Source organism: Acinonyx jubatus, chromosome D3 (genome assembly GCF_027475565.1).
Source record: "Acinonyx jubatus isolate Ajub_Pintada_27869175 chromosome D3, VMU_Ajub_asm_v1.0, whole genome shotgun sequence".
NCBI lineage: Eukaryota > Metazoa > Chordata > Mammalia > Carnivora > Felidae > Acinonyx > Acinonyx jubatus.
Window position 1 is genome coordinate 28,308,264 of NC_069392.1, and position 24,081 is coordinate 28,332,344.

General features: G+C 42.8%; 1 protein-coding gene across 5 annotated transcripts in view; it reads right to left on the minus strand.

Moving 5' to 3' along the window:
• Positions 1–24,081, minus strand: part of LOC106983596 (protein HIRA) — a 104,936-nt gene that overhangs the window by 15,633 nt on the left and 65,222 nt on the right. For all 5 annotated transcript variants that reach the window (XM_027049623.2, XM_027049622.2, XM_053206324.1 and 2 more), the window contains 8 exons: positions 9,163–9,367; positions 8,658–8,762; positions 7,251–7,399; positions 5,900–6,061; positions 5,249–5,307; positions 4,772–4,877; positions 2,770–2,892; positions 2,104–2,267 (listed from right to left, as the gene is read on the minus strand). In XM_027049623.2, coding sequence (XP_026905424.1) covers positions 2,104–2,267; positions 2,770–2,892; positions 4,772–4,877; positions 5,249–5,307; positions 5,900–6,061; positions 7,251–7,399; positions 8,658–8,762; positions 9,163–9,367 — 1,073 coding nt within the window. The remainder of the gene's footprint in view (positions 1–2,103; positions 2,268–2,769; positions 2,893–4,771; positions 4,878–5,248; positions 5,308–5,899; positions 6,062–7,250; positions 7,400–8,657; positions 8,763–9,162; positions 9,368–24,081) is intronic.

Sequence of the window (24,081 nt, forward strand, 5' to 3'; positions counted from 1 at the left end):
AAAAAACAAAACAAAACAAAAACAACAAAACAAAACAGAAATAGGAACACATTACAAAAAGAAATAAAAAATCAAGAATATGCTAAGTTGTTGTGTATATCAAAATAGATTGAACAAATGTTTATTTTATTGGCTGCTTTGGGCAAAAAGCCTCCTGAACGACTCTCAGTTTGGGGCACTGACACCCATAATGACAGACTCACTCACGAACCCACTCCCTTGATAGCATATACAGCAGCCCCTCTATGTGCTGGGCCCATGGGAAAAATGAGATGTGGCCAGCTCTGGGACAAACTCCCCAAGGTGATGGGAAAATGTGGGAATTGTGGAAGGAGGGGAGTGGGCTGGTCAGATTTGTTTCAGACAAGACATGTTGACAGTGAGAGGAGATCAGCAGGGTCAGGAGGCACCTTCGGGAAGTAAGAGATAGCAAGGGTATGAATTTAGAGTGAGGTGGTGATGGAACAGAGGAGATAGGAGAAGCAGTCACCGGCCCATCAACTCACAGGTTATGGCACAGCCACGTGGAGTGCCACAAATGCTGGTGGCAGAATCTGGGGGCCTGTTAGCACTGGTGGCAGCTGAAGCCATAGGGTATGATGAAATCGCCCAAAGATAAGGGTGGAGAGTAAGAGGGTGATGCTGGAATCTGAGGAATTTTAGAAGTGAAAGGGGTCTCCCTTTAAAATTTTAGTCCTTTTATAGTCAAGGAAGCAAGAAATAAAACAGAGGTGATTTGTGTTATTGGACGCAGGAACAGATGTGTGAAAGATGGAGAAAGAGAAGCAAGCAGAAGTGATCCCACAAGTAGGTGCAGGCCCCAGAGAAGGCAGTGACTTTGTTCAGGGTGTCAGGATGAGTCCTGATCAACACCCAGGATGAAGTAAATTAGAGGAGTCAGAGGACAGGTCTGCCCAGGGAATTGGGGTATGAGGCTCAGATGTGACAGGAGCACCCCAGCAAAGGTGTGGGCTTGGGAAGACTGAGTATTTAGAAGACTCAGTGACCACACAGGCTGGGCAACCATGCAGACTGGGCGGGAAGAGGCAAATTAAACTCATCATTGGAGTCTGCTGGCAAGGACTTTGAGTTGGTCAGCCATATTTGTTGTCATCAGAGGTTTATATATACACACAATTATGTCATCAGAGGCAATGTGACATGTGAGCTCTGGAAGTGACATCTGTAGGGGTTTGGCACGTTTTTTTTTTTCTCTTTTCTGTACTTTAAATTATAAACAAAATAGGGAGGGTGAGGTCAAAAGCAAACCAAAACCAAGAAGGCCAGGAGAGGCTGTGGGGAAGGCAGTTCTGTGACCAGGCCTGGAGCTGTGTGGTCACGCAGGGAGTTTTGGGAGTGCTAGTTCCCAAGCCACAACCCTGGAGGACAAGTGGGAGGAAGGTGGTAAGAAACAACCCCACACTTGCCTAGCAGAGAGATGAAAGTCTATTTATTGCAGGGCGCCCTGACAACAGGATGTCCACCTCTTCCAACACACCGAGCTTTCTGCTGACCGAAAAGGGAAGAGGGGGTGGTGGGAGAGATCAGAAGTGCTGGCAGGGAAAGCTGGGCTAGAAGGCCATGGAGAGGTGCTGGACATCAGGCAGGCCCTTCCAGGGCAGGAGGGGCTTGGAGGAAGAGAGATGCAGGCTCAATGGATATTGCCAGAAGAAGCCCTCCTCTGGGGTGACCAGCTACCACTGAAGCTCCAGGGTATGAGGGAAGGCAAGAGTCTGAGCCTTCTGCTCCTCTGGAGCATGTCTGTTCAAGCATCCTGTGCCCCCACCCCCTCCTACTGCCAGTCCTCCTGGTCCTCAGGGCCTACCCAATTCAGGGTCTCAGAGTCTATAATAGGGTTGGATGCCTGCTGAGCTGCTTTGACTAGAGCTCAGGCTAAGAGATGGGGGCTGAGGGCCATCTTGCTGATGGGGCAGTTGGAGTCCAGGGCCTCTGGGGGTAAACATAGGAGACTGGGAGGAAGGAGAGTGCAGACAGTCCTAGGCCACTGCATCTCTGCCTTGATTCATGGGCTTTCTGGAAGATCATGTTGGGATAGAAATTGAGCCAGACCCAGGAAGATGGAGGGACCACCAGAAACCTCACCTTCATTCACAAGGTACCGAGCGTAGAGGAGTAGCCAATGGCGGTACTCATGGCTGGACTGCAGGGTGAGTGCTGCTGCAACCTGATTCTCCAGGTAGGCCAGGGTGGTCTCCTGCTGCACTACATGAGGCACGGAGAAGAGTCGGGCTGCCTGTCTTCCTGAACTGCAGAGATTGGCAGAGCAAGCATCATGAGGCAGTGGGCACTGCATGGGGCAGGAGGCTGCCACCTTGTGCCCTTGGACACCAGTGAGGAGCCAGTAAAGAGGCAGGTGTCAGACTCCACACTGGCCAAACCATCCCCAGGTCCCAGCCACAGGCCTCCTGGTCTGTCTAGCATCCTGGGTATATCCCACCCTGTAACTCCTATCAAGGCCCCTGAGGTGACAGGCCAGCAGCCCATTCCCCCACTGCCCTTCAAAATACTGCCCATCATCATGTCCATGACACATAGCAACTCAGACCACCATCTGTGCTCTGAAGTGACAGGGCTTGTGACCCAGCACTGTGTGTTATTACCTAATATGGGCCCACGATCCTTGGCACCTTCGAGCCTGCCTGTTTTAAGCAGTAGCCAGGCAAAGGAGATGGGCAGTCAGAGCGCAGGCCTGGGTGGGACTGTGCTTGTGTGACCCAGCCACCTCCCCCAGCAAATTGGGTCACCTACGTGGAGGCACGGCCCTGGACTATGGCTAAAGGTCCAGAGCACAACATGGCGTCCTGGGGAGGCAGGCTGCTCCTGAAGTCTGCACACTGGGCCAGGGAGTCCTGCTTGTCAGAAACCAGGTTCCTGGGGAGGCAACAGTAGGAGCAGAGGTCAGGAAAACCAAGAGGTCCACCAGAAAGGCTGGCAGTGAGGCCACCAAGGAGCAAGCACCACATGACCTGTGGTCAGAGCACCAGCAGAGGCTGAGTGTCACTGCATTCTCTCCATAGAGTACTCATGGACAGGTTTCATTATGAGGCAAAACTGATGATGGTGAAGGTCACCAACAGGGCTCTTGCTGGGACCACTTGAGCTCCATGGTCTCAGCACTTGAGGACAGAGGCCTGTGTGTGAAGTGTGCATCGGATGCCTGTCTGCCTGGGGCCCACCTGGCCTAGCCCTTGGAAGCTTCCAGGAATGCCAGGCCATAGCCTTCCTGAGCTTCTACAGCATCACAAGCAATCAGCTTCTCAGGACCTTTCATATTTTTGTTAAGAAAACATTCTACCCACACTTTTAAAATAGTTGGGTGCTGGGGCGCCTGGGTGGCTCAGTCAGTTAAGTGTCTGACTTCGGCTCAAATCATGATCTCAGAGTTCACGGGTTCGAGCCCCACATTGGGCTCTGTGGTGACAGCTCAGAGCCTGGAGCCTGCTTCGGGTTCTGTGTCTCCCTCTCTCTCTGCCCCTCCCCCGCTCATACTCTGTCTCTGTCTCAAAAATAAACATTAAAAAAAAAATTAAAAAAAAAAAAAAGTTGGGTGCCTTTGTAAAAATGTTTCCAAAATACAGAGCCAACATTTCTCTTCTTAAAGAAACAGCCTATTTCCATAATTACAGTAATCACATAAAATATACAAAGGTTTGTAACTTGGAAGAGCTATGAATGGGGAGGTTTTTTTTTTTAATATTTTATTTTTATTTATTTATTAAAAAAATTTTTTTAAATGTTTGTTTATTTTTGAGAGAGAGAGAGTGCGAGCCAAGGAGGGGCAGAGAGAGAGGGAAACACAAAATCTGAAGCAGGCTCCAGGCTCTGAGCTGTCAGCACAGAGCCCAACAGGGCTCGAACCCACGAACTGTGAGATCATGACCTGAGCCGAAGTCGAACGCTTAACTGACTGAGCCACCCAGGTGCCCCCAAAAATATTTTATTAAGTAATCTCTATACCTAATGTGGGGCTCGAACTTACAACCTCAAGATCACATGCTCTACCAACTGAGCTAGCCAGGGACCTGTTTTTTTTTTTTTTTTTTTAACTCAAGAAAGAAATCTCAGTGGCAGGATAAACTTGTGCCTGGCAACTCTTGACAGACAAGGGCTGGAGGACAGATAGCTGGCTTGGGTATGAAGGACCAAAGGTGCAGGCAGAAGAAAAGAGTGGCTGGTACACAATGTATAGGCTTCACATGTCTCGATTAAGATCTTGGAGGAATAGAGATTTGACAAATACAGAAAAGAGCTCTAAACTCCAAAATGGGCTGAGGAAAGACAGACCATGACACATGGCGAGTGATGGTGCAAACTTACTAATTCACAAAGTCAGCGGAAGCGCTACTTGGCTCTTGCTAAGTTACAAAAATTGATGAGTGGTGGCAATGTTGTTGTGAAGCCCACTCACCTATGCTGACAATGCTAAGGACGCCAGGCTGGACATGTGTATTGACAACCAATTTTCTTAATTTACAAAAATTTTTAATTTTTCCAAAGTGACCTCAGAGAATAATGCAGAAGGAAAGCACCCCTGCCCAGGGACAGTGGGGCATTATTGGTGGGTTTAAGCTCTTTCTTTCCTTGTATAAAGCAGATAGAGTCCAGCAGGGCTGCCACTGTTGCCAGAACCACAGGGCTTTACTGTGAGGAGAAGCCAGGCCAGGAAGGCCTGACTGCCAGGACCAGAAGTCTGTTCCAGCTCAGACGGACACTCTCCCAGAAGGGCAGGGCTAGGGGCTGGCTTACTTACCATGTAGAAAGTGATGGATTAAAGCAGTATGCCTTCCCATCGGACAGGTTCATCACTGGGATTCCATGCTGTGTCAGCAAGATCTGTGACACTGTCATGTCACTTCCTAGGGAGACAGTACAAGAATGGGTTCTGGGTGTGTTCTGATCAGCAGGTGCCTGCATATGACCTAAGGAGAAACGTAAACCACGGCTCCCATTGTCCCAGCAACACGTGCCTTCACACTGACTCAGCAACTAGGCAGCTGCTGCTCTTCTGTGCATGCTGGTCTCACTGCCACCCACTAGGCTATTTGTCACCTCTCAGAGACCCATTCAAATGTGCCCCGGGAGAGAATGCATCTTTTCCAACACTGAATGCCTCAGGCTGGGCCCAGAGCCTGGTTCATGTCAGGAACTGAAGCTGCCTAGCCCTGGCATCCCTCCCCACCCCCTCCCCACCCCCTGGGAACAAGGGGTGGTCCACCGCTGAGGTTACCTGCCAAGATGGAGTGTAGCGATTCTTCTTTCACCACAACTACCTGTCTGTGAACATCCCTAGGAGAGAGACAGGGAACAGCTTACTCTCCAGTTGGAGTAAATACATCAGAGTGTGCCTTGGTGGTCAGACCCCACTCTACGGTTCCTGGTATAGAGCCAGCCCTTGCTTCCCCAGACAGGGGCTTTGTGCCACAAGTGGCTTCCACTCCCCATGTGTCACTACACTACCTCTGTACAAGTCTACAGATGAGGGCTTAGGCAACAGAGCTGTGGGGTCTGCCACCAACACCATGCCAACTCTGGGAGAAGCGTGGCCAGGCTCTGGCAGCTGAGATCCCATTTCTGGACCCTGGCACATGCAATCAGGCATATGATTTGTCATGAGGTTTGCTCCTTTAAGGATGGTGGCAGGGGTAGGCAGCCTGCCCCACTTCCTTGCACATCCTCCCTCCCCCAACACGGGATGGCTATCACAAGCAGTGTATGACTGTTTAGGGCCCCTTAGGCGTTAAGACCCCCAGACCTACAGTGTCCAAGGACTGTTCTGCTGAGTGGCCTCCTTTGCTTCCTTCTTTGTCCCTGCAGTGAGAGGGGATCTGCACAGCCCTATCCTGCTTGGAGCCCATCCCACCCTGGGCCTGCCTCTCACCAGACAGATAATGTGGCTGCAGCTGTGAGTGCCATGACGTAGGAACCCGTGCAGTGCAAAGTGGAGATTGGGGACGGCAGGAGGATGGGAGGGAGGAGACGGCGACCACAGGCGGAGAACACTGACAGCATCCTCTTTTCACAGGCGACACATACCACGTCACTGAAAAGGTAGAGAAGGGACAGGTGTCATGATGACAGGGAGCTGTGGCAGAGGCAGCAGCCTTGAAATGCAGAACGTTTCCTCTTTCTGTGCCTACCTATACTTGCTGTGACCTTCCTTTGAGCAGAAGCAGCAGAGGGAGAGGTGGAGCAAGGGCTTGCCACAAGGATCAGGGTAGCAGGGCTCATGGGAGCTTAGCCTAAATGAGACCTGATTAAAGAGAATGTGTTCTCTTTCCCTTCAGCGGCTGCTTGAGCTTTTCTGAGCTCAGACTAATGTTGATCCAGGGGGAGCCCACAGCAGTATCTACCACACAGGCCTCTTAGTCATTCATGGGTGCCTGGGATTGAGAAGCTCAGTCTACTCATCTTGGCAGAGAATGAAAAGGAGGTACAGAATGATGGTTCCTTCTAGGTGCAACATTATGCACCCGCTCAGAGCCCATGGGAACCGTGACCTAAGATGGAAGGCCGAGTACTTGTAGGCACTATGAAAGCATTTTACATGCAGTCTCATGATAACTGATTAAGGATCTAGTTAAAATGACTGTATCTAAGCCAATTATCTTTGTAAAATCCTTATAATAGTACCAAATACATGGTCCTGACGGCAGATCCTATACTTCAACAGACACCTGAGGAAAACACTGGTCCTCTTTTCAGATCAAGCACATGTAAAAACAGCTCCAGGGGATTGTGTCCTGGAAGCCCACGGGAAGACACTGGATGACTAACCACTGAATTAAGCTCTCCCCTCATACAGAATATGGACAGGGCTGGGCTGGGGACTCACAGGACAATCAGAAATCCATCCTGTTCTCCCTGGATGAAAATCTGGGGTCCAGAGAAGGAACCATTCCACGTCAGAGAGAGCCAGGCAGAACTCAGCCTGGAACCTGACCAGATAAGGGAATCATAACATTTGGGTTGAAATCCTGCCTTGGGTGACCCTCTAAGACAGTTTCCCCACCTGTAACATGGTGATAATGATGCCGGCTTTATTAGGTCTTGTGGGGACTGAGATGACAGATACACGTCCTAAGCCCAGGGCAAGGCATGGTACAGGCCTCTGTGAGAGCTAGCACGTAGGGCAATGCATCATGCCTCAGACAGTAACAGTGCCACACAGCATAGCACGTGGTGCTTGGTTGACATTAAAGGCTGAGCTGGGCGAAGACCCTCACCCTTACCAACTGCCAGCAGCAGTGAGGATCCGGCTGGTGAGCACCGTCTCCCACTCCTTCCCTTCCCGGTTACACTTCAAACGACTTAGCTTCACGCCCCCCACAGCAGTCACTTCATTCTCCACTTCAATGTACATGGAGGGATCGGAGCTCACCTGGATGGAAGAAAACAAACAAAATGTCTTTTCAGGTGATGGTGGGCCCACTGAGACTTGGGTCATGTGACAGATGAGATGTTCAGAGACCCCGCAGCAGGAAAAAGACACAGAGAAGTAGACAGAGCTGGCTAGCCAACAGGACAGTGGTGGCATATGTAGTAATGGGGTGGGACAAGTAGGACGGAGGTCCAGATGTGTGGCCCCCAGAGAAGGGAGAGGGCTGGGAGCTGGCTCAGCCTCATCTCTCATGCCTAGGGAGCTGATGGACGGATAGCCCATATGGAAAACCAAGGGAGAACAGCTGAACAGTCTGCACTCATATGGCCAAACAAGTGGGTGAGGTGGGGCAGAGGGCTGGATGCTGCTGGGAGACGGGTCCCTTCATAGATCCCCAGAAACCAAGAACAGCCCTAAGCGGCACTCAGTGGTAAAGCCTCTGGGTTACGGGGTGGGGCAGCTAGAGTTTGGAAAAGGGTTTGTGTGCCCTGTCTCCGAGTACATCAACAACAAGAACAAACCACGTAGGTCCCTACCTTTAGGCCCAGAAAGCCTTGTGGTGGGAAGGGCTGACACCTCTGGTATCCCATGAGGACCAGTTTGGGTGGGGCAGTGTATGCTCAGTAGAAAGTGACCTGTATGCGGGGCCCTAGAAGGTTTCCCAAGGATGTGCATCTGAGCTGAGGAACAAGAGGCATAAACCTATGGCACGTCCAAGGTCAGGTGCTAGACTGAGTGAATGGAAGAGCTCTGGGTATAAAGGATTCTTTGCTCTAGAGCTGTGCTTTGAACAAGCACATGGTCATAAGCTTCTACTCCAAGAGCTCAAACAGCTCTGATGATGACTCTGCTGGGTCCTGGGAAGAGGACAGGGCCAGTGAGCTGGATGGGAGACAGGCCATTATGATGCAGTCCAACTGTATCAAGTCTGAGGCTACCAAAGGCTGAATGTGGAGCTGAAGGAGGCTACCAAAAGGAACAACTGAGACAAGTCTTGAAGGAGCTGGCCATCCAGAAGATGGCAGCAGGACTGGAAGAGCGAAGCACAGAGAAGAGAAATGTGCATGTGTGTGGGCAGGCAGCAAGGGGGCCCTTGGGGAAGAGGCTAGTAATGGGCCCTGATCAGCTACAACTTCCCCCAGAAAGAGATGGAGAGCCCCTGGAACGCAGCCCTAAGTCAGTGACAATTGAGGGTTTACACAGGGGGAGAGTGGAGAGAATGTGCACGCTTGTTGGGGGAGACAGGAAACCTACTCACCTGGAGGGTAAATGCTCTCTGGGGGCCTGGCATGGGCAGCTTCAGTGCAGGTGCTGGTACAGACAAACACATGGTGTCCTTCTCTGCGGTCAGGGCAGCTGGGGACTGCAAGAGCAGAAATGTCCCTGAGCCCCACCCCAGCACTGTAGGGCAATGTCAGGTAAAGGTGAGTCACCCACAGGGGACACCGGGCTGGTTCCCCAGGCATTTCCACCCACTCTGTGAGGGTGAAAGCGCAGATGAATGCTCTAAAGACCCTCACTTTCCAGATGAATAGCTGACCTCAGGGCACTGCTCAAGGACTCTGAGTGGGTTGAGCGCCAGGTGTGGGGCAGCATGGCCTCCATACTACCTCTGGGGGTACGCATGTCTCGCCAACCATTCCCAACTGATAAGGCACACTGTGGCATGCACAGCCTCTCTTATCCCACTTGGGCACATGGGGACTCCAGCACTGAGGTTATGAGGTAGGCTGGGGGAGGCAGCATGGGCCCGATGGCCTCACCTGGACAGACAGAGACACAGGCATGAGCCGAGACTCCTTCCGAGGTCGCCCTTTCTTCTTCTTCTCCACTGTTTCCACCTCAAGCTCCAGTTTTCGCTTGGACAGCGAGGAGGGCTTGGCCACAGGGACTTTTTCGTCGCTGTCACTGCTGCTCTCCAGGAGGTCCCGGGGCCTCAGGTCTTTCACAAGGTTCTGCTCTTTCAACCTGCGCAAACAGACATCCATGGCTTTCTCCATGTGTCTATTACATTTATAATGATGAATAAAATCCATACTCATCGCCAAAAGTTAATAAATAAAAATTGTAAGAAAGGACTTCTGGTTTCTGCTCCAATATGCAAAGGGGTTGGAAGTTGTCTTTCTCATCTTCAAAGTAAGAGGAAAGCTGAAAAACTGAAAATCAACAACTCTTCTTAGATTCATCAGAGAAGTAAGGTCACAAGGCAAACTGCCACCCTGAAAACTGGAGACACCAGGTGAAGACATAAAGCTATAGCTCACCCGCAGCCAAAGCCCCTGGAGCCCTAACTGGTAGGAAGACTTAAAATAACTGGTATACTGCTAGAGGTTGAGTGTGGGCTGGCTTGTGAGTTAAAATTCTGGGGGGTCCAGTGGCAGAAAGGTACCCACACTTATGTTAACTTTACTTCCAGGAGCTCCAACAGGCTCTCATGGGTGAAGATCAGCGATGGAAAAATCCCCTGTGTGCTTTGGGCTGGCAAAGGGGGAAGAAAACCAGTTGAAACACACCCAGAGTTCCCTTCTCCTTAACAAAAGCCTACCTTTAAGAGGAACTACTTTACTAGAGTCCTATATAATTTGTGGGCAGGGCAATTAACCAACAACAGAGTAGCCTTACACACACACACACACACACACACACACACACACACACACACACACACAGGCTAAGGAACACATCTGAAGGTCATAGCTCAGGGTCTCTGGTCCAAAAAACAAAAGATTTAATCACAAGATAAGAGAATGTGTCTCCTCCCCCAAATCTCACCACCAATTAGACAGGGCTCAGGTATAATAAGGGTAGAATAACTAGTTTGAAGCTAGCAGAGGTTAGTTCATGAATTTAAGGAAAGGAGCTAGTTCCATAACTAAAAAGGCAAGGCAAAGCTTCAAGTGCTAATGTAGAATCTGCAGATAGTTATCCAGAAGATCTAGCTAAGATAATTAGCAAAGGTGGCTGCATCAAACAACAGATTTTCAATATACATGAAACAGCCTTGTATTGAAAGTAGATGCTATCTAGGACTTTTACACTTTTTTAAAGCTTATTTATTTTGAGAGAGGGAGAGAGAGAGCACGAGCAGGGGAGGGGCAGAGAGAGAGGGAGAGAGAGAGAACCCCAAGAAGGCTCCACACTATCAGCACACAGCTGGACATGGGACTTGAACTCACAAACTGTGAGATAACCATCTGAGCTGAAATCAAGAGTCGGATGCTTAACTGAGCCACCCAACCACCTCTAGGACTTAAAAAAAAATTTTTTTTATTTATCTTGAGAGAGACAGAGGGTGAGACAGAGATAGAGAGAGAGAGAAGAAGAGAAGAGAAGAGAAGAGAAGAGAAGAGAAGAGAAGAGAAGAGGAGAGACTCCCAAGCTGGCTCTGTGCTTTCAGCCTGATGCAGGGCTCAATCCTCCCACAAACCATGAGATCATGACCTGAGCCAAAATCAAGAGATGAACATCCAACCCACTGAGCCACTCAGGTCATCCCTATCTAGGACTTCCATAGCTAGACAGGAGAAGCCAATGCCTGGCTTCAAAGGACAGGCTGACTCTACTGTTAGGGGCCAATGCAGCTGGTGACTTTAAGTAGAAGTCAATCTTCACTTACCATTCAAAAAATCCTAGGGCCTTAAGAATTATGCTACATCTACTCTGCCTATATCCTATAAACAGAACAAAGTCTAGAGAGAGCATATCTGTTTACAACATGGCTTACTACATATTTTAAGCTTACTGTTGTGACCTACTGCTCAGATAGAAAGATTCCTTTAAAAATATTACTGGTTCACTGACAATACACCTAGTCACCCAGGAACTCTGATAGAGATATATGAAATTAATGTTGTTTTCATGCTTGCTAGCACATCTGTTCTGCAGGCCATAGATCAAAAGGTAGTTTTGACTTTCAAGTCTTAATTATTAAGGAAATACATTTTCTAAGGCTATAACTGCCACAGACAGTGATTCCTGTGATGGATATGGACAAGGTAAATGGAAAACCTTCATCATCTAGATGCCATTAAGAACATTCAAGATTCATGGGAAGAGGTCAAAATAGCAACATAAACAGGAGTTTGGAATAAGTAAATTCCAACTCTCATGGATAACTTTCAGGGGTTCAAGACTTTATTGGAAGAAGTAACTGCAGATGTGGTTGAAATGGCAAGAGATCTAGAATGAGAAGTGGAGCCTGAAGATGTGACTGAGTTGCTACTATCTCAGGATCAAGCCTGAATGGATGAGCAGTTACTTCTCATGGTTTAGCAGAGAGAGTGATTTTTTTTATGTTTGTTTATTTTTGAGAGAGACAAAGAGAGCCCAAGTGGGGAAGGACAGATAGAAGGGGAGAGAGGATCTGAAGTGAGTTCTGTGCTGACAGCAGCAAGCCTGATGTGGGGCTCAAACTCATGAGGCATGAGATCATGACTTGGGCCGATGTCAGATGCTCAACTGACTGAGCCACCCAGGCGCCCTGAGAAAGTGGTTTCTTGAGATGGAATCTAGAACTGAAGATGCTGTGAAGACTGTTGAAATGACAACAAAGGATTTAGAATATGACATAAACTCAGTTGCTCAAACAGTAGCAGGCTTTGAGAAGATGGACTCCAATTTTGAAAGAAGTTCTGCTGCGTGTAAAATGCTATCAAATAGCATCATATGCTAGAGAGATTGTTCATAAGAGGTAGAGATTGTTCATAAGAGTCAATCGATGTAGCAAATTTCATTGTCTTATTTAAAGAAATTTCCACAGCCACCTCAGCCTTCAGCAATCACCACCTTGATCAGTCAGTAGACATTAACACTGAGGCAGACCCTCCCCCAGCAAAAAGATTATGACTTGCTGAAAGCAGAGATGATGGTTAGCATTTTTTAGCAATGAAGTATTTTTTCCCTTAAGGTATGTACATTGCTTTCTTAGATATAATGCTATTATTGAACACTTACTAGACTACCATAGAGTATAAGCAACTTTTACATGTACTAGGAAACCAAAATATTCATTTAGCTTGCTTCACTACAATATTTGCTTTATTGTGGTGGTCTGGAACCTGCAACATCTCCAACATATACCCGTATGCCATTCTAATTCTACTTAAAATAAAACTGGAGTAGCTATATTAATTTCAGACAAAGTAGACACCAGACTAAGGAAAATTATTAAGGATAAAGAGGAGCATTACATAATGATAAAAGGGACCTAAATGTATACATGCCTAACAAGAGAGTGTCCAAATACATGTGGCAAAAACTGACAGAACTGCAAGAAGTAGACAAATCCACAATTACAAGTGGAGATTTCACTCTACCTCTATTAGTAATTCAAAGATCCAGGAGACAGAAAATCAATAAGGAAATAATTAAATGAAAAGTACTATCATTTGAATTTAGCTGATATTTATAAAATACTTCATTCAACAATAATATACACATTCTTCTCCAGATCACAAAGAATATTCAGTAAGGTAGACCACATTCTGGTTCATAAAACATACTTAGAAAATAATTTTTTTTAACATATATTTATTTTTGAGAGACAGAGAGAGAGCGTGAGCAGAGGAGGGGCAGAGAGAGAGGGAGACACAGAATCTGAAAGCAGGCTCCAGGCTCTGAGCTGCCAGCACACAGCCTGATGGGGGGCTTGAACTCACAAACTGTGAGATCATGACCTGAGCTGAAGTCAGTTGCTCAACTGACTAAGCCACCCAAGGGCCTCAACAAATTTAAAAGAATAAAAATCATACAAAGTATGCTTCAGGTCCACAACAGAATTAACCTAAACAATAATAACAGAAAGCTACCAGAAAATCCCCAGAGATTAAACCACAGACTTCTAAACAATATATGGGTCAAAGTCTCAAGAGAAATGTAAAAACATTTAATTAAATGAAAAAGTGCAATTTATCAAAATTTGTGGAACACAGTCAAAGCAGTGCTTAGAAGGAAATTTGTAGCAGAGAATGCATATTTTAGAAAAGAAGAAAGACCTGATATAAAAAATCTAAACTTTACCTTTAGGAGCTAGAAAAAGACAAGCAGAAGCAAATAAATAATAAGTAGCAATATAATAATATATTAAGGCAATAATAAGCAAGATAATATAAAGCAAATAGAAAAAATAAATAATAAAAACTAGAAGAGAAACCCATGAAATTAAAGACAGGAAAACAGAGGAAAATCAATGAAATAAATAACTGATTCTTTGAAAAGAGCAATAAAATTAATAAACTTGTAGCTGGGCTAAGAAAAAAAGGGAAAAGACACAAATCACTAATGTCAGAAATGCAAAGGGGCCTTCACTACTGATCCCCTGGACAATAAAAGGAACATAAAGGAATATTATGAATATACCCACAGATTGGATAACTTGGATGAAATGGGCCAGTTTCTTGAAAAAAAAAAAATCCACTAAAACTCACACAAGGAAAAAGAACTCATCTGAATAGGCCTATTAAAGATATTGAATCAACAATTAGTAACTTTCCAAGAAAAAAAAGTACCAGGTCCACACAGTCTTATTGGTGAATTCTACCAAATATTTAAGGAAAAAATTATACCAATTCTCTACAATATATTCTAGAGAAGAGAAGAAGAGGAGGTAGATCCTAACACTCATGAGGCAAATATTACCCAAATAAAAAATCAGATACTGACACTATAGGCCAGTATCACTCATGAACATAGATATAAAAATCTTCAACAAAATATTGGCATATTGAATCCAACGTTAAGAATTACATACAATGACCAAATGGAATTTACTGTAGAAATGCATACTAGCTTAACATTCAAAGTGATTAATGTAGCATTGGTGGTATAGTGGTGAGCATAGCTGACTTCCAAAGTGATTAATGTAATCCATCACGCCCAACAAAGCTGAAGAAAAATCTTATGATCATATCAATAGATGCAGAAAAGGCATTTGACAAAACCTAACATCCAGTCATGACAAAAAAAAAAAAAAAAAAAAACCTCTCAGGGGCGCCTGGGTGGCTCAGTTGGTTACTTTGGCTTAGATCATGATCTTACAGTTCATGGGTTTGAGCCCTATGTTGGGCTCTGTGCTGACAGCTCAGAGCCTGGAGCCTACTTTGGATTCTGTGTCTCTGTTTCTCTCTGTCTCTCCCCAACTCGTTCCCTCTCTTTCTCTCTCAAAAATAAACATTAAAAAAAAAAACAAACCCAACAACAACAAAAAAACCCAACCAAATTCTTAGCAAACCAGGATTAGAGAACTTCCTCAATCTGATAAAGAATATCCACAAAAAAACTTACAGCTAACATCATACTTGATGGTGAGACACTAGATGCTTTCTCATAAGACTGAGAAGGCAGTAAGGATGTCCCCTCTCATTAGTTCTAATATTGTAGTAAAAGTCCTAGCTAATGCAGTAAGGTAAGACAGAGAAATAAAAGGCAAACAGATTGGGAAGGAGAAATAAAGCTGTCTTTATTTGCAGATGACATAATTGTCTTTGTAGAAAATCTCCAAGAATCAAAAACAACAAAAACAGAATAAGCAATTATAGCAAGGCTTCAGGATACAAAGTTAACATACAAAAGTCCATGGCAGTAATGAACAACTAGTATTTGAAATTGTAATTACAATACTATTTACATTAGCATCAAAAATGAAGTAATTAGATATAAATCTAACAAAATATATCTAAATTCTAAATGAGGAAAACTGTAAAACTGATGAAAGAAATCAAAGAACTAAAAAATGGAGATATTCTATGTTCATGGATAAAGGACTCAATATTGTTAAGATGTCAATTGTTCATAACTTGATCTAGAGATTAAATGGAATCCTAATAAAAATCCCAGGAAATTATTTTGTATGTATTGACAAACTGGTTCTAAAGTTTATATGGAAAGGCAAAAGACCTAGAAATAGATCCATACAAATATAGTCAACTCATCTTTGATTAAGGCAAAGGCATAGAAAAGATAGTCTTTTCAACAAATAATGCTGGAACAACTGGACAATCACATGCAAAAACTGAATCTAGACACATACCTTACATCTTCCACAAACATTAATTCAAAATGGATCATAGATCTATGTGGAAAATGCAAAACTATAAAATAAGAACTTAGAAAAAAACACAGTAGGAAGTCTAGATGAGCTTGGTTTTACATTACAAAGAGCTCACCAGGGTAAGTGTAGTTACCATCTGTCACCACACAAATTACTACAATACTATTGACTACAGTGGCAATGAGTTTTTGATATGATACTGAAAGCATGATCCATGACAGAAAAAATTTGGTTAGGTTGGACTTCTTTAACATTAGAAAATTATGCTCTGAGAAAGACATTGTTAAAAGAATGAAAGGATAAGCCACAGACTGGGAAAAAATATTTACAAATCACATTATCTGAGTAAGGACTTGTATCCAAAATATACAAAGAATTTGTAGAACAGTAAGAAAACAAGCAACCCAATTTAAAAAATAAACAAAAGATCTAAAGGGGCACCTCACCAAAGAAGATCCAGATGGCTAATAAGCATATGAAAAGATGGTCAACATTAGAAGTGAAAATCAGGGAATTGAAAATTAAAAAAATAAGAGATCACTCAATGATTATTAAAATGGTTAAAACCTAAAAAACCAATAACAAATGCTGAGCAAGGATGTGATCAAAAGAACTCAATCACTGTTGGTGGGAATGCAGTCATTGTGAAATATAGCCTGGGAGTTTCTTTAAAGCTAAACCTAGTTAGTCTTATGGCATGGCCCAGCAATGGCACTCCTAGGTATTTGCCCGAGTTGAAAACATTTATTCACACAAAAACCTCTACATGAATGTTCATAGCAGCCTTATATGTTGTTTATACATAACTCCCCAAAATGGAAACTACCAAGATGTCCTTCAATGGGGGAATGGATAAACTGTGATATATACAAACTGTGGTACATCCATACAATGGAATATTATTTGGTAAAAAAAAAAAGAAATGAGCTATCAAACCATGAAAATGCATGTAAGAACATTAAATAGATATTGCTAAGTGAAAGATGCCCATTAGAAAAGGCTACATACAGTATGATTCCAATTATATGATGTTCTAGAAAAGGCAAAACTATGGAGACAGTAAAAAGGCCAGTGATTGTCAGGTGTTCAGGGAGGAGGAAGGGATCAATGAATAGCTACAGTACAAGGGATATTTAGGGAGAGGAAATTAGTGTGCATGATTATAATGCTGGATACATGACATTATGCATTTGTTAAAACACATACAACTATACAATACAAAGAGTGAACTCTAAACAATGGACAGTACTTCACAAAAAATTGTTAAAAAGCTTTAAAGTATAGGACTAAATACCCAGTGGAGTGTGATAATGGAATGTGATTATGTAGGACAGCATCCTTGTTTAGGAAGTGCCTCTCATAGGAAAAAGTGTCATGTGTTTATCATATGTGTTGTAGAGTAAAAGTAAAATCAAAACTGACAAACATGACAAAACCTGGTGAATCTAGGTGAAGGGTACAAAGATGTTCAATGGACTATTTTTCCATGTTGCTCAAGGTTTTAAAGTTTCAAAACAAAAGCTTATGGAAAAAAAGCCACTTCCAAGTCCTAGGTGCTGCTGACATAGAAAGTGTCTCATGCATTTTCTTACACTTCTCCATTTTAATCTGTGTATATGTATGTGTGTAATGTGTTTATTTTTGGTGAATAGTTTTACTGAGATGTAACCCACATACCACACAATTGATGAACTTAAAATATACCATTCAACAGTTCTTGGTATCTTCACAAAGTTGTGCAACAGTCGCAATAGCAATTTCAGAGTATTTTCATCATCTCAAAAATAAACTCTGTATCTGTTACCACCCCCCAATTCTCCCATTCTAGTCCATTTTCTGTTTTCATAGATCTCCCCTGATGGGATGATCTAATCTATTTCCATTTCCAGAGATGTCCCCATTCTGGACATTTCCTATAAATGGAATCACAGAATATGTGACATCCAGCATTGGTTTCTTTCACTTCACATGTTTTCAAGGTTCATCCATGCTGTAGAATGTATTGGTACTTGACTCCTTTTTTATGACTGAATAGTACTTCATTATATGGATAACCACACCTTGCTTCCGTTAATGAACATTTGGTTGGTTTAAAGTTTTTGGCTACTGTGTATAATGCTGATAGGAACATTCATAAAGACATTCAATAAATGTTATTTGCATAGGCATGTTTTCATTTTTCTTGGATATTTACTGAAGACTGAAATTCTTGTGTCGGGGCCCCTGGGTGGCTTGGTTGGTTAAACATCCGACTTCAGCTCAGCTCATGATCTCATGGTTCATGAGTACAAGTCCCGCATCAGGCTCTGTGCTGACAGCTAGGAGCCTGGAGCTTGCTTCAGATTCTGTCTCCTGCTCTCTCTGTCCCTCTTCCACTCATGCTCTCTCTCTCTCTCAAAACATTTAAAAAAAGTTCCTTTGTCAAATGGCTATTTGAACATTCATATTAACGTTCAAATAAATGTTATTTGCGTAGGCAGGTTTTCATTTTTCTTGGGTGTTTACTGAGGACTGTCAAGTGTTATGCCTATGTTTAATTTTTTAAGGAACTGCCACACTGTTTTCCAAAGTGTCTACCATTCTATATACCTGACAGCAGTGTACGAAAGTCCCAATTTCTTCACATTGATGCCAATACTTATTATCTATCTTTTGATTTCCTAGTAGTGTGGAGTGGAATCTTGTGGTTCTACTTGTATTTCCCCAATGGCTAATAATGTTGAGTATTTTTTCACTTGCTTAATGGGTATTTGTATATCATATTTAAAAACAGCTATTTAAATCCTTGGCCCATTTAAAAATTGTGTCATTAATCTATTACTGAGTTGCATGAGTTGTAAGAATACTTATATTCTAGAAATAAGTCCTTTATTAGAAATATGATTAGCAAATATTTTTCCCAGTTCTAGTTTTTTCCCCCACCATCTTGATAGTGTCCTTTGAAGCACAAGTGGTAAATTTTAATGAAATACAATTTACCTATTTCTTCTTTGCTTGTGATTTTGCTTTCATCTCCAAAAGTCCATTAGCAAATCCAAAGTCACAAGAGTTCTGTACTTTGGCTATTACATTTATTTCTTTCATCTATTTTGAGTTAATTTTTGTATGCAGTGTGAAGTAAGGACCTGACTTTATGTTTTTGCATGTGGATATCCTGCTGTCCCAGTAACATTTGTTAAGACTGTTCTTTCAGGAGCATCTGGGTGCCTCAGTTGGTTACACATCTGACTCTTAAATTGGGTTCGGGTCCTAATCTCACAATTTGTGAATTTGAGCCTGACATCAGGCTCTGCACTGAGAGTGCAGAGCCTGCTTGGGATTCTCTCTCTCTCCTTCTCTCCCCCACTTTTTCTCAAAATAAACAAACTTAAAAAAAAAAAAAAAAAGACTCCTCTTTCTCCATCCATTGAATGGTCTTGGTGCCCTTGTTAAAAATCAACTGATCACAGAAACGTGAGTTATTTCCAGGATCTCAGTTCTATTCTTTTGACCTATAAGGTTTGTCCTTGTGCTAGTACCACACTATCATGATTACTATTGCTCTGCATTAAGGTTTGAACTCAGGAAGTGTGAGTCCTCCAATTTTGCTTTTTTCCCCTCAGAACTGTTTGGGCTATTCTGAGGCCTTTGAGTTTCCACATGAACTTTGGGATCAGAGTGTTAATTTCTAAGCCAGCTAGAATTCTGAAAGGGATTGCATTGAATCTGTAGATCAATTTCGGTACTACTACCATGTTAACAATATTAAGACATCCAATGGAATGTCTTTCCATTTGTTTAGGTCTTTGGTACAACAATGAGTTGTAGCATCCAAAATATAAGCTTTATACTGTATTTTTGCTAAGTTTACTCATAAACATTTAATTCTTTTCTGTGCTATTGTAATTATTGTCTTAACTTCGTTTTTTGATTGTTCTTTACAAGTGTAGAGAAATACAACTGATTTTTATAGATTGATCCTGTACCTTCCAATCTTGAAGTCATTTAGCCTAGAAACTCTAGTACAATGTCTTGTTCCTGTTCATTTTCCTTAGGAAGAAAGCTTCCAGTCTTTTCCATTAAGTATGATGTTAGTTGAATGGGGTTTTCAAAGATGTCCTTTTATTATGTTGATGGAGTTGGTCTATTCCTAGCTTGCTGTTATTTGTTTAGGTCATGAATGGGTGTTAGATTTAATCATGTGGTGTCTGTTTTTATTCTATTGATATAGTATACTGTATCAATTGATTTTTATATGCTGAGCCAAATATATATATACATACATGCATACATACATATATATATGTATGCATGTATATACATATGGCTGTATTTTTGAGGATTTGTGTCCACAGTCGTAAGAAATATTGGTTTGTATTTTTCTTTTCTGTGATATCTTTGTCTGCTTTTGGTATCCTGATGATTGGCCTCCTAGCATAAGTTGGGAAATGTTCTCTCCTATTTTTTTAAAAAAGATTTTATTTTTAAGTAATCTCTATACTCAGTTTGGGCTCGAACCTACAATCCTAAGTCAAATGCTCCATTGACTGAGCCAGCCAGGTACCCCTCTCCTACTTTTTGAGAGAGTTTATGAAGAATTTGGTATTAATTCTTTAATTGATTGGTAGAATAAAGAAGTAAAGCCATCGGGGTCTAGGCTTTTCTTTGTGGGTTGTTGTTTACTAATTCAAACTCTTGTTATAGGTCTATTCAAATTGTCTATTTCTTCTTGTGTCAGCTTTGGTAGTTCATGTCTTTCTAGGAATTTTTCCATTTCATTTAAGTTATCTAATTTATTGGTATACAATTAAATATAATACCTTCTTATTTATTTATTTATTCATTCATTTATTTATTTATTTTTGCAACAGCCTTCATTTCTTTAAGTTTACCTATTTTGAGAGAGAGAGACAGACAGACTATCCCAAGCAGGATCCGCACTATCAGCAGGGAGCCTGATGCAGGGCCCAAACCCATGAAATGTGAGATCATGATCTGAGTGAAGTCAGATGCTTAATGACTGAGCCACCCAGGTGTTCCAACAGCCTTCTAATTGTCTTTATACTTTAATACAACTTCATATCCTGCTTTTTCCAAATAACACTCCATGTGAACTATTTTTCTATAGTACTTCAGTCTTCATAGATATTAATTAGGGGCTACAAAATCAACAGCTTATTTCCTCAACACTTCTTTTTTGAGGCAGTTGGGTAAATGTGCTCTATTATAATGTTGCAATAGATATCTTTGGACATGACAGAATACCTGGGTCAGACACCATCACTGAACACCCTTCCTCAAGGAGTTCATGGTGAATTATATTCCAACCTAGTCTGAGAGCCCTCATACCTGCTTGCATTCATTCTGCTAACCAGAAAGTGTGACCATAGGCCCTAGGACTGTTAGCACTTCCTTTGGGCACTACCTTCTGCTGTTCTTCCTCCTGGTAACCCCAGGTCATAGAAAGGCAGACAGGCACACCAGTGTGTACAAATCCTAAACTTTTTCCATCTGTACCCATGTATCAAACTAGGAAAACCCAGAACCTCCTAACTCTGCTCCATGAAAGCCTTTGCTTTCCTGCTCCCCATTCTAATGCTCTACAGCAGGACAAAACATCCACTTCTGGGTGTAGCTTGATGTTCTAGAAACCTTAAATCAGTGTTTCCCAAAATCCTTTCAAAATTTTTTAGACTTTGTGTAATTATAGCTTTATAAAATACAATAAGAATGTCACAGCAATGTCAAACTGCCACACAAGTTTCTAAATTGATCACTTTCTGAGCTCAATACCAGTGCATGAACCTCACTTTGCTTAGCCTTATACCAGCTCAGGTGGTCCCACTCTCTATGACTGAAACTTCTATGAGAGTCCTCGGTAGTCTCCCCACCTCCTGCCTCTGACACCCCATTCAGGGCCCCTGACCTCACGGGCCTCCCAGCCTGTATGGGCCACTACCACTGGTCACCCAGTACCCCTAGGGATACCAGGTTATATAGATCTACAGCAGCTGTCCCCTAGATTAAGATACTTGCTGAAGAAGAGCTGAAGAGCACAGTTGGCCAGAGTTGCCCCACTTACACATGGGCTCCATCATAGGTTCTACCTGCACACAGGCCAACTTGTACCCCTCTCTGTACCTTAGACTGATGAACAGACTTAAGGCAGGGTGAAGTAGAAGGCCCGCAGGTTCAACTAGGACTGCCACCCTGAACCTGGGAGGATAGCATTAGGCCCCAAGACTCACCTAACACTTTTGGCAAAGAAGTGCCAGGCAGGTTGCAGTGACCAACTGCCAAGCCACCATGGAAGGAGTAACAGCAGGAGCTGATATGTGCTGCTCACTATGAGACCAAGATCAAGGTATGGTTTTACAGGCACTCCATCCCTCTTCAATTTTCAAGTTATATTTCCTATAGGTAGTGCTCCTCGGAGAGCCACTCTGCTTAGGAGGAGATAGGCTGAGAAAGCTTGTGTGTCTTGCTTAAGATCACCCCACCACAAGGTAGAGAGTTGGGACTTAACCTCACGGTATATAGCTCTGAGTGCTGCTCCTTACCATGCATGACACTGTGCCCCCAAGGAAGACCTATGCTGATGGGTAATTGAAAGGGTTCCCCTTGGCTTTTACTGGGAATCAATACAAGAAACAGCCATATCAAGAAAGCTACATTTTCTGTAAAGCCTTTATTAAAGATAGTGTATTTTATTCTGTTTTCCTTATATAAGTATCCAATCATAACTCCTTAGGATTTAGCACCGAGCTCTTGGAGTCTCACCAGACATTCCCGTTGCCTTGGAGGCAGGAAACTCAGCCCTGAGTAAATGCTCACTCGCTGCCATTTTCAAGTGAGAAGCTGGGAATGACAAACTTGATGCTCCCTTACTCTATTCTATAGTTTTTCCTGGAGCTGGAGGTATGGCTGAAAGGTCTTGTGAAACCTCAGGTACACAGCTGCTGAGGGACCAATCGTGGTGGCATCAGGGCCCAGATCATGCAGTCAAGACTTTGCTTTCTAGTAGCCTGTTTCAAGGGGTATTCTATATGCTTCCCCAATCAGGGTTTGTACTCTCTAAGAGATGGAAAAGAGTATGACAAAGATCATGGAAACCTGCAAGACAAATGTGGGGTGCCTTCCTCAATGAAAAGAAGAAATTCCTGTCTATGGTGCTCTTAGTTTCTCTAAGGCAGGGATTTAGTTTTACTTATTCTGTTCAGAACTCACTCTGTTTCCAAACTAAGGTTTCAACATTTGAGTTAAGCCTGTGAAATACCAGATACTCCCTCTTGACAAAACTGCCCCATAGCATGCCCTCTTTGGGGGAACTCTTGCTAGGGCACACTGTTCCTTCTGTCTGCCCTCCTATCTCTAGCCTCTCCTTCTTACATTCCACTTTCTCACCTCCACACCAGTCAGTTCCTAAGATGTAATGCTCTGTTCAGCTGGGTTTCATCTGCTGTTGGACATGCTTATCGTGGCTTTTCAATTGCAATGATTTTTATTTTTCTTTGCTAAAAGTAATTTCTGGCTTATTTCCAAGTCTATCTGGTCTTTTTTACGGTACATTATTTCTTTTGAGCCATAATTCACATACCACAAAATTCATCATTTTAAGATATAGATTCAGTAGTTGTTTTTTTTTTTTCCCCCTATCTAACACCAGAGTAATTTCATAATACAGAAACTCTGTACCCACCAGTGACATCCTAACCTCCTCTCTCCTCAGCCCCTGGCAACTACTAATACTTTCTGTCTCTGTAGATTTGCCTATTCTGGACATTTCATAGCGATGGAATTGGACAATATGTGGTCCTTTGTGACTGACTCCTTTTATTTAGCATGTTTTCAAGGTCTGTCTGTGTGGCATAACATTTAAGTACTCTATTCATTTTTACTGCCAAATTATTTGTATTACTATGCAAATAGCTATTTGTATTATTGTACAGATATACCACATTTTGTTTATTCATCAGTTTATAGACATTTGAGTTGTTTCCACTTTGTGGCTATTATGAGTAGCACTGATATGAACATTTGTGTACAAGATTTAAAATAAATATAGGTTTTCAGTTCTTTAGGTATATATGTAGGTGTGGAATTGCTGGGTTACATGGGGACTCTATGTTTAACCATTTCAGAAACCATCAGATTGTGTTCCAAAGCAGCTTTTATAATCCCACCCAGCAGCATTTTATAATCCCACCAGCAATTCATGAGAGTTCTCATTTCTTCCCATCCTCACCAACACTTTTCACTATGTGACTTTTTGATTATTGTCATCCTGGTGGTTATGAAGTGGTATCTCATTGTGGTTTTGATTTGCATTTCCCTGATGACTAATGATGTTGAGTCTTTTTATGTGTTTATGGGTCATTTATGTATCTTTGGAGAAATTTCTATTCAAATCCTTTATTTTTAAATTGGGTTATTAGTCTTTTTATTGTTGAGTTATAAGTTCTTCATACATTTTGGTCCTAGATCTTTATCAGATGTGACTTACAAATATTTCCTCCCATTCTGTAGACTGTCTTTTCACTACGCTGATTATGATCTTTGAATCACAAAAGTTTTAAATTTTGATGAAATCCAATCTATTTTTTCTTTAGTTGCTTGTGCTTTAAGTGTTATATCTAAGAAACAGTTGCCTAATCTA